We start from the raw sequence: 12,019 nt of genomic DNA on the forward strand, positions 1-12,019 counted from the left end.
TACGGCCCACTGCAGCACCAGGGTCCCTGGCCCGGGGAGTCTCCGGACACCCGCAAGGACCCACACAGGACCCTCCACGGGATCTTAAAACCTAAGGTGAGTGGAACACAACTTCTGCCAGGAGGCAGGTACAAACACCAAATATCTGGGCACCTTCACTGAAAGAGGAGAGCTTGCCTGCAGAGAGTAATTTGAACACTGAAACTAATAATAGAGCTAGTCTCCCAGGTCTGCTGATAGAGGCTAACATAATCACCTGAGGAACAAGCTCTAACCAGAGACAACTATAACAACTAGCTCCAGAGAATACCAGATGGTGAAAGGCAAATGTAAGAATCCTACTAACAGAAATAAAGACCACTCACCATCATCAGAACACATCACTCCCACCCCACCTAGTCCTGGGCACCACAACACAACTGAAAAGCTAGACCCGGATTTAAAAGCATATCTCAAGATGATGGTAGAGGACATCAAAAAGGACTTTAATAACTCACTTAAAGAAATACAGGAGAACACTGCTAAAGAGTTACAAGTCCTTAAAGAAAAACAGGAAAACACAACCAAACAGGTAGAAGTCCTTATAGAAAAACAGGAAAACACATCCAAACAGGTGATGGAAATGAACAAAACCATACTAGACCTAAAAAGGGAAGTAGACACAATAAAGAAAACCCAAAGTGACACAACGCTGGAGATAGAAACCCTAGGAAAGAAATCTGGAACCATAGATGTGAGCATCAGCAACAGAATACAAGATATGGAAGAGAGAATATCAGGTGCAGAAGATTCCATAGAGAACATCAGCACAACAATCAAAGATAATACAAAACACAAAAAGATCCTAACTCAAAACATCCAAGAAATCCAGGACACAATGAGAAGACCAAACCTACTGATGATAGGAGTTGATGAGAATGAAGATTTTCAACTTAAAGGGCCAGCAAATATCTTGAACAAAATTATAGAAGAAAACTTCCCAAACCTAAAGAACAGCATGCCCATGAACATACAAGAAGCCTACAGAACTCCAAATATACTGGACCATAAAAGAAATTCCTCCCGACACATAATAATCAGAACATTAGAGAATATTAAAATTAGAGAATATTAAAAGCAGTAAGGAAGAAAGGTCAAGTAACATATAAAGGCAGACCTATCAGAATTACACCAGACTTTTCACCAGAGACTATGAAAGCCAGAAGAGCCTGGACAGATGTTATATAGACACTAAGAGAACACAAATGCCAGCCCAGGCTACTATACCCGAACAAACTCTCAATTACCATAGATGGAGAAACCAAAGTATTCCACGACAAAAACAAATTCACACATTATTTTTCCACGAATGCAGCCCTTCAAAGGATAATAACAGAAAAGAAGCAATACAAGGACGGAAATCACGCCCTAGAAAAAGCAAGAAAGTAATCCCTCAACAAACCAAAAAGAAGACAGCCACAAGAACAGAATGCCAACTCTAACAACAAAAATAAAAGGAAGCAACAATTACTTTTCCTTAATATCTCTTAATATCAATGGATTCAATGGACTCAATTCCCCAATAAAAAGACATAGACTAACAGACTGGCTACACAAACAGGACCCAACATTCTGCTGCTTACAGGAAACCCATCTCAGGGAAAAAGACAGACACTACCTCAGAGTGAAAGGCTGGAAAACAATTTTCCAAGCAAATGGTCTGAAGAAACAAACTGGAGTAGCCATTCTAATATCGGATAAAATCAACTTCCAACCCAAAGTTATCCAAAAAGACAAGGAGGGACACTTCATACTCATCAAAGGTAAAATCCTCCAAGAGGAACTATCAATTCTGAATACGTATGCTTCAAATGCAAGGCCAGCCACATTCATTAAAGAAACTTTAGTAAAGCTCAAAGCACACATTGCACCTCACACAATAATAGTGGGAGACTTCAACACACCACTTTCATCAATGGACAGATCGTGGAAACAGAAACTAAACAGGGACACAGTGAAACTAACAGAATTTATGAAACAAATGGATCTGACAGATATCTACAGAACATTTTATCCTAAAACAAAAGGATATACCTTCTTCTCAGCACCTCATGGGACCTTCTCCAAAATTGAATATATAATTGGTCACAAAACAGGCCTCAACAGATACAAAAATATTGAAATTGTCCCATGCATCCTATCAGACCACCATAGCCTAAGGCTGATCTTCAATAAAAACATAAATAATGGAAAGTCAACATTCACATGGAAACTGAACAACACTCTTCTCAATGATGCCTTGGTCAAGGAAGGAATAAAGAAAGAAATTAAAGACTTTTTAGAGTTTAATGAAAATGAAGACACAACATACCCAAACCTATGGGACATAATGAAAGCATTTCTAAGAGGGAAACTCATAGCTCTGAGTACCTCCAAAAAGAAACAGGAGAGAGCACACGTTAGCAACTTGACAACACATCTAAAAGCTCTGGAAAAAAAGGAAGCAAATTCACCCAAGAGGAATAGATGGCAGGAAATAATCAAACTCAGGGGTGAAATCAACCAAGTGGAAACAAGAAGAACTATTCAAAGAATTAACCAAACAAGGAGTTGTTTCTTTGAGAAAATCAACAAGATAGATAAACCCTTAGCTAGACTCACTAGAGGGCACAGGGACAACATCCTAATTAACAAAATCAGAAACGAAAAGGGATTCACAACAACAGGTCCTGAAGAAATCCAAAACACCATCAGTTCTTTCTACAAATGGCTATACTCAACAAAACTGGAAAACCTGTACGAAATGGACAAATTTCTAGACAGATACCAGGTACAAAGTTAAATCAGGATCAAGTTATTGATCTAAATAGTCCCATCTCCCCTAAAGAAATAGAAACAGTCATTAATAATCTCCCAGCCAAAAAAAGCCCAGGACCAGATGGGTTTAGTGCAGAGTTCTACCAGAACTTCAAAGAAGATCTAATTCCAGTTCTGCACAAAGTATTTCATAAAATAGAAGTAGAGGGAACTCTATCCAACTCATTCTATAAAGCCACAATTACTCTGATACCTAAGCCACAGAAAGATCCAACAAAAATAGAGAACTTCAGACCAATTTCCCTTATGAATATCTATGCAAAAATACTCAATAAAATTCTCGCTAACGGAATCCAAGAACACATTAAAGCAATCATCCATCCTACCAAGTAGGTTTTATTCAAGGGATGCAGGGATGATTTAATATACAGAAATCCATCAACGTAATCCATTATATAAACAAACTCAAAGACGAAAACCACATGATCATCTCCTTAGATGGGGAAAAAGCATTTGACAAGATCCAACACCCATTCATGATAAAAGTTTTGGAAAGATCAGGAATTCAAGGCCCATACCTAAACATGATAAAAGCAATCTACAGCAAACCAGTAGCCAACAACAAAGTAAATGGTGAGAAGCTTGGAGTAATCCCACTAAAATCAGGGACTAGACAAGGCTGCCCACTTTCTACCTACCTATTCAACATAGTACTTGAAGTCCTAGCCAGAGCAATTCGACAACAAAAGGAGATCAAGGGGATACAAATTGGAAAAGAGGAAGTCAAAATATCACTTTTTGCAGATGATATGATAGTATATATAAGTGACCCTAAAAATTCCACCAGAGAACTCCTAAACCTGATAAACAGCTTCAGTGAAGTAGCTGGATATAAAATTAACTCAAACAAGTCAATGGCCTTTCTCTACACAAAGAATAAGCAGGCTGAGAAAGAAATTAGGGAAACAACACCCTTCTCAATAGTCACAAATAGTATAAAATATCTTGGCATGACTCTAACTAAGGAAGTGAAAGATCTGTATGGTAAGAACTTCAAGTCTCTGAAGAAAGAAATTAAAGAAGATCTCAGAAGATGGAAAGATCTCCCATGCTTCTGGATTGGCAGGATCAACATTGTAAAAATGGCTATCTTGCCAAAAGCAATCTACAGATTCAATGAAATCCCCATCAAAATTCCAACTCAATTCTTCAACGAATTAGAAAGAGCAATCTGCAAATTCATCTGGAATAACAAAAAACCTAGGATAGCAAAAACTCTTCTCAAGGATAAAAGTACCTGGTGGAATCACGATGCCTGACCTAAAGCTTTACTACAGAGCAATTGTGATAAAAACTGCATGGTACTTGTATAGTGACAGACAAGTAGACCAATGGAATAGAAGTGAAGACCCAGAAAGGAACCCATACACTTATGGTCACTTGATCTTTGACAAGGGAGCTAAAACCATCCAATGGAAGAAAGACAGCATTTTTTAAAAAATGGTGCTGGCACAACTGGAGGTTATCATGTAGAAGAATGTGAATTGATCCATTCTTATCTCCTTGTACTAAGCTCAAATCTAAGTGGACCAAGGAACTCCACATATAACCAGAGACACTGAAACTTATAGAGGAGAAAGTGGGGAAAAGCCTCGAAGATATGGGCACAGGGGAAAAATTCCTGAATAGAACAGCAATGGCTTGTGCTGTAAGATTGAGGATTGACAAATGGGACCTCATGAAACTGCAAAGCTTCTGCAAGTCAAAAGACATCGTCAATAAGACAAAAAGGCCACCAACAGATTTGGAAAGGATCTTTACCTATCTTAAATCAGATAGGGGACTAATATCCAATATATATAAAGAACTCAAGAAGGTGGACTCCAGAAAATCAAATAACCCCCTTAAAAGATGGGGCTCAGAGCTAAACAAAGATTTCTCACCCGAGGAATACCGAATGGCTGAGAAGCACCTGAAAAAATGTTCATCATCCTTAATCATCAGAGAAATGCAAATCAAAACAACCCAGAGATTCCATCTCACACTAGTCAGAATGACTAAGATCAAAAATTCAGGTGACAGCAGATGCTGGCGAGGATGTGGAGAAAGAGGAACACTCCTCCATTGTTGGTGGGATTGCAAGTTTGTACAACCACTCTGGAAATCATTCTGGCGGTTCCTCAGAAAATTGGACATAGTACTACCGGACGATCCCACAATACCTCTCCTGGGCATATATCCAGAAGATGTCCCAACTGGTAAGGAGGACACATGCTCCACTATGTTCATAGCAGCCTTATTTATAATAGCCAGAAGCTGGAAAGAACCCAGATGCCCCTCAACAGAGGAAGGAATACAAAAATTGTGGTACATTTACACAATGGAGTACTACTCAGCTATTAAATGAATGAATTTATGAAATTCCTTGGCAAATGGATGATACCTGGAGGGCATCATCCTGAGTGAGGTAACACGATCACAAAAGAACTCAAATGATATGTACTCACTGATAAGTGGATATTAGCCCAGAAACTTAGTATAGCGAGATAGAAGGTACAATTTGCAAAACACATGAAATTAAAGAAGAATGAAGACCAAAGTGTGGACACTTTGCCCCTTCTTAGATTGGGAACAAAACACCCATGGAAGGAGTTACAGAGACAAAGTTTGGAGCTGAGACAAAAGGATGGACCATCTAGAGACTGCCATATCCAGGGATCCATCCCATAATTAGCCTCCAAACGATGATACCATTGCATACACTAGCAAGCGTTTGATGCAAGGACCATGATATAGCTGTCTCTTGTGAGACTAGGCCGGGGCCTAACAAACACAGAAGTGGATGCTCACAGTCAACTATGGGATGGATCACAGGGCCCCCAATGAAGGAGCTAGAGAAAGTATCCAAGGAACTAAAGAGATCTGCAATCCTGTAGGTGCAACATTATGAACCAACCAGTACCCCGGAGCTCTTGTCTCTAGCTGCATATGTATCAAAAGATGGCCTAGTTAGCTATCACTGGAAAGAGAGGCCCATTGGATAGTCAAACTTTATATGCCCCAGTACAGGGAAACACCAGGGCCCAAAAATGGGAATGGGTGGGTAGGGGAGTAGGGGTGGGGACTTTTGGGATAGCATTGGAAATGTAATTGAGGAAAATACGTAAAAAAAAAAAAAAGAAAAAAGTATCATTGGTATCATACACAAATTTCTTTAACATTTATTTTAAGAGTATAATTTAGAAGTAACTTAATTCACACTTTTGAGTCAAGATGAACAGGCTAACCACATTCATCTTTATTGTCTGTACCTTTAGAATGCACAGAAGTTAATATAAAGAAAAATGTATGCATATCATTAGGTAAACAGAAATAGAAGAAATATTCATCAGTACACTATTATGTTTTACAATTATGGAAGATTACAAATAGATATAATGCAAACATTGGCCAAAGTGTACAGAACAAATTTCCACCATTACTATAGTGGTGGAAGATGCCATCTTCCCCATGGTAAATTGGTTAATTGGAAACATAATGCCTTCTTACTGAAATATATATATATATGTGTGTGTGTGTGTGTATGTATGTGTATATATATATCATGTATATATATATATATACATATATATATATACATTATATATATATATATATCACAACAATATTCTTTAACCAGAAATACCTTTCCTAGAAAATATGCTTCTAAATACTTTACTGTATCATCTATATAATTTTGAAATAATCATATATATTATACCACATCATAATCTTCTATCAAGTCATGAAGGTGCTGTGGTTAAAAACAATCTCTAGAGCAGTACATTCTGGAACACTGTCACTGTCACCTCCTCCCTCCACATCACTTTCAGCACTGGCATTGATTCCACTCTCACTGAGGAAATAGGGCGCCAGCTGAGATCCACCCACAAGCATCTGTGCCCATGTGTTCTGCCTTACCCCTAGAACAGAGAAAATATAAACCTCACAAAGACTAACTATTCCACTTCACAACACCAAGAATCACTCCAAAATCTACGAATTTTTTCATTTATCTGCGCCACTTATGACATTAAAGAAACTATACCATGTGACTGGGGGGCGGGGGGAGAAGATGGTATACTCAAGAGGAGGCTCACCCAAGGCTGCAATGGGGTAATGAATTGAAGCTTAGCCTCTGCTTTCCAGAATCAGCAACAATGGATTTATTTGGTTGGTGGTGAGGGGCAAAATAAGAAATGACCTTAACTCCAGGAACTAACATATCATTGAATATATGGATGTGATGGATGGGGAGTTTCATATGAAAATTCCAGGCACTGATGAAATTATGAGAACAGGCTTCACAATAGCAAGCACAGAAATCCTCACCTTTTGGTCATGTTCACATTTATCTTATTTTGAGAAAATGAAATCATACTATAGTCTCTTGCACACCTGAATCTATGGAAAAATATTACCAACACTCCTTAGGTTGTCTTTCAGCAGATTTTCAGAACATGTGTTTGTAACATCAGCTGTGTAATGTGCTTGAGTAATATTATGACAAGGTATTCCTTTTAATGCCATTAAGAATGAAATACCTTTGCTATACATATTCATTATATAAGTAAAAATTAACAGAATTTAATCTTTCTTCATTTTACATGAAAATGTCCAAGCCCCATGCTAGCAATGCATTTAAGAGATTAAGATCATGTTATATCATGTAACAGTGACACTGGTTGAACACCCAAGCACTTGCAATGCTGGCCTAAACTACATAAGATCTAGTGAACCGGGCGTGGTGGCACACGCCTTTAATCCCAGCACTTGGGAGGCAGAGGCAGGCGAATTTCTGAGTTCTGGGCTAGCCTTGGTCTACAGAGTGAGCTCCAGGACAGCCAGGGCTACACAGAGAAACCCTGTCTCAAAAAAAAAAAAAAAAATCAAAAAAAAAAAGAAAAAAAGAAAAAAAAGAAAAAGAAAAACATCTAGTGAACCCTATTTTCTTCAATCTTGCCCCTTACTACCTTCCCCCATAGTTAATTCTCCAGATTTTCTACTTCCGTTGTTTTTCTTCAGTAGCTTGAATACACTTGTGTCTTTTCTATCACTTTTCTGTTATTTTTTTCCCATTTAATGCTGAACCTCAAGATGTTCTATCTACTAGTAGCAATATACAACAAATTATTTGATCTTATAAGGTTCCTTTTCTGCCTATAAAAGGAAAGAAAAAAAGTCTTACCCTACAGTATTGTTGAAAGTGTTAAAAATAGCATAATGCCTTGAGAACATCACATGGCAAGCGTGAACACACACAAGTGGAATTTGTGCAAAAATTCCCAGCAGATGTTTGGGATATCCTGATTGTCACTTCATTAAACAAAGCTGGAAGGTGCATTTGCGAAGCAGTTCTATGTACTTTTGAATTCTAAAATATGCATAAATTCATACTTAATGGTAGAAATAATTCAGTATAAATGATAGTTGTTTGTAGAGTTCTTTCTTCTGAAGGACTGGGATATTTTTAACAAATCCATACACTGTCAACCCTCTGCTGGCTAATACTTGATGTGAACACATAAGTATTGCACTTCCGTGCTTAGAATGAGGACTTTGCAAGACTGGAAGATATGGAGTGCTTAATCACTGAAATTCACATTGCTGTTCTCATCCATATAGGTTTAGAATTAGTATACAATGTCACTAGTTGTTTCATGATGATAGCGTTAGAAAGGTAAATAGAATTGGAGGTTTTAAAGGCATATACTGGCTTGACATTTTCCCATCTGCTCTACAAGGAAGTAAGATGCTTATCAATTCTCATACTTCCTTCCTCAGTTTTGAAATAGGAGAGCATGCTTACTAAATTTACTTTTCAGAATTCAGCATAAAATCAGTAATCAGAGCCTGGCAAAGAAGAACTAGGAATAGGTTGATATGTGGGTACAAGTTATCCAATTTACAGATGGATAAGGAAAATAAGACTATGACTACAGCTTATGAGAGGTCACAGTGTGTGTGTGTGTGTGTGTGTGTGTGTGTGTGTGTATTTCCTAAGCTACAAAAAAAAAAAAAAAAAGATTTGGAATGTTTTCTCCACAAAGAACCACTCATTTTTATAGGGGACACATATGATTACCCTCATTTGAATTGTGTATAATGTATATATGCTTAAATACATAGTTGAACAGTGTTTTAAATTTATTTTACATAGCTGTTAAATGGATAAATGAAATTCTGTGCTATTAAATACATTTTAAAACTCTGTGTTCAATAAAAATGCCTACTCAATTTACTATGTACTATAGTGCTAGTACTGAATATTTTAAATAATTATTATACTTATTGATCATGTTTGTCATTACACAAATATAACAGAGTCTGCAAAAGCTACTTCATTTTAATAAATATTATAAAACAAGCACTCGTTTGTCAGTAAATAAAATAATGATTTACATTTAGACTTTACTTGAAAACTAAGATTACCAACAATAATAGAATAACGTAGCAGAGTTTTTTGAGGTTTACACTCACATTTCATTATTTGGTGAGAAAGTGGAAAAACTTGTTTTCAAATATCCCATTCATGAAACATTAAGAATTTAGAAAACTCATGAGCTCTCTATGAATTTAAAAATGTCTCCTATGCTGAATATTAACATGAAAGGATAAAGGAAATTTTATTATGGCTGACATTAAATAAACAGCTATGTATCACAAATCATTGAATGGGGACAGGGATCAGATTTCAAAACAAAATAACACAAAGTACCCTTTTCCGAGTCTTCTCTTTCAGGAATGGGCGTATCACAGTGTACAGGGCATGGATATACCAAGGTTGATTGACAAAATGAATTCCTCCAAATCTTGCTGGGAAGCTGTCCTAGGACAAGAAAGGCATAGATGTTAGGACAGGCTTTTCTACACTGGATGGTTCAGGAACTATTACATTTCATTCAAATGTGTTAATCATATGCTAAAGAAAAGGACCAAGTCTTGCCACCGTAAGACTCTCATCAGACATTAAAACAGTGTACAGTAAATCATAGCTTTCCAAAGAGCAGTTTACTGAAAAGAACTTCATCATCTTTAAGACTGTGTATTTTAAGCCTGCTAAACTCTAACTTATTACTATCACAGAAACACCGTAAATAAACATATTAGAAAAAGTGTTAAATACTAGATCCATGTAGAAAAAATGATTTATTTAAATTATGTATACATACATTCTTATTCATATTACTTAATAATATAATAAGCCTCAAGATTTAAGTTCAACCCCTGGCACCAATATAAAGAGAGAAATGCAAGTTGCACATTTGACTTTGACTTCCAAATTTACACTCTGATGAACCCATCTACCTCTGACCTCACAATAAATAAATAAATAAATAAATAAACAAATAAATAACTCAAAAAGATGACTCAGTGGGATGAGTAAGGGCATTTGAGAGTCTGAGTTCAAACATAGGAATTAACCTGTTGGAAATAACTAAGCAATTTCCATAATGTGACCTCTGACCTCCACAACTATAACATTGCTTGTACTCCTCATCACACTAAAATTTAAAAATTAAATTAAAGCATAAATTGGGTTCATTCCTTTTTATCCTCCTGTTATTTCTACACTTTATTATAAACATTCACCTTTCCTTACATATTAAAAAGGAATCACATGTAAGCAAAATAAAAACCCAGGGTTATGGTACAGGAAACTTCAGGATTCTTTGAGTAGGTTAAATGAACATCAAAAGCACTCTGAGCTCACTCAAAGGGAGGAAAGTGGAACTCTAGCAAAGCCCAGTTCTCGGCAAAACATCCCTGGGGTAGGTCTGAGCCCAGAGGGATGCCAAGAGGTCTACTATGCCTAAGTTTGTCCTAGTGCCTAGGGTAATGGGATTCCTAACTCAGGTTACTCACAAACTTGACACCTGGTTGAATATGCTGAGGATTCTCTTCCAAAGGACTAGGTTCCTGTCTTCTGCTACATTGAAACTCCAAATGAATCAATATCATTCATAAACAGATGAGGAAAAGCAACAAAATAACTTCTTTAACTATACTTACCTGTCTTTCAAGTAGCACCATAATTGATATTTTTCCTGTCTTCAGAACATAAGTAGGAGCAAAGGAGAGGTAAAGGTCACAATGAGGGTGAAATCTAATGTTATTGTTGTTTTTAACTTAAAGTTTCTGAGTAGGATTTTCTGATCTAAAATATGTACCAGCATAAGACAATAAGCTGTTTATAATGCAAAAAAGTTTATATGTGTGTCTTTATATATATATAAAGAGAGAGAGAGTCACATAGCATTAGTTCTGAGGCTCACTATATTTGAGGGTGGCCCCATATATTCAGTGTCACTGTAGTGCAGTATCAACAATATGACCATATTATAGTATATGGTAATTGACTTATCTCCTCTCATCCATGCACATTGTTTTTATGTCTTTTCTGTGTTTGCCACATCCCACATTGCAGTTCTCAAGGCACCCATTGCCTGCCCATTCAAGGGTATGGTGATGCAGTTTTCTCATCATTGATTCTGCTTCCCAAAGTGCATGCTTCTCATGCTTACAAAACCAGAAAGAGGGATTGAATCAATTTAAATGCCCTTCCTCCAGCACTGGGTGCCAATTCTAGTTATTTTATATAGCTTGTATACTATATGTAACCTAATAATTTTAGAAATCTCGTAGAAATAAAATCAATACACATACAAATATTTTTTGCTAGATTATTTTAAACTTTAGCAATCAATACCCAGGATTACAGATTTCATAGTTTACTTCTTATATACCTGAGAATTGAACATACAGAATTGTGCCAGGTAGACAAGCATTCTAGCACTCACCTACTTCCCTGCAGCCTTATTTTAAATTTTTTATTAAATAGTTTTACAACATTTTTTCTCCTTCCTTTCCTCCCTTCGATACATTCTACATGTCTCCCCAACTCACACTCACTACTTTTGTCATTAATTTTGAGGCAAAGTCTGTCTAAATTACCTATTGAACTCACTCCATATTCCAGGGAGACTTTGAACTTGCAATCTTTCATCACTCTCCCATCGAGATATTATAGGCATGTACCAACATGCCTGGTTCATACATCTACTCTTAAACTTTTACTAGGATACAAATCATTGCTTCATTATGATCCTTTTGTTATAAATATGATGGATGTTTTTAGAATAGACTATTTTTAAAATACTATTTAAAGCACCATTCATGTTCT

At 36.6% G+C, this 12,019-nt stretch overlaps 1 protein-coding gene across 3 annotated transcripts in view; it reads right to left on the reverse strand.

Moving 5' to 3' along the window:
* Clvs2 (clavesin 2) overlaps positions 1-12,019 on the reverse strand; it is a 112,399-nt gene that overhangs the window by 21,543 nt on the left and 78,837 nt on the right. For all 3 annotated transcript variants that reach the window (NM_001359139.1, NM_175448.4, XM_030245010.1), the window contains one exon: positions 9,554-9,664. In NM_001359139.1, coding sequence (NP_001346068.1) covers positions 9,554-9,664 — 111 coding nt within the window. The remainder of the gene's footprint in view (positions 1-9,553; positions 9,665-12,019) is intronic.

This window comes from Mus musculus, chromosome 10 (assembly GCF_000001635.26).
Source record: "Mus musculus strain C57BL/6J chromosome 10, GRCm38.p6 C57BL/6J".
In the NCBI taxonomy this organism is placed as follows: Eukaryota; Metazoa; Chordata; class Mammalia; order Rodentia; family Muridae; genus Mus; species Mus musculus.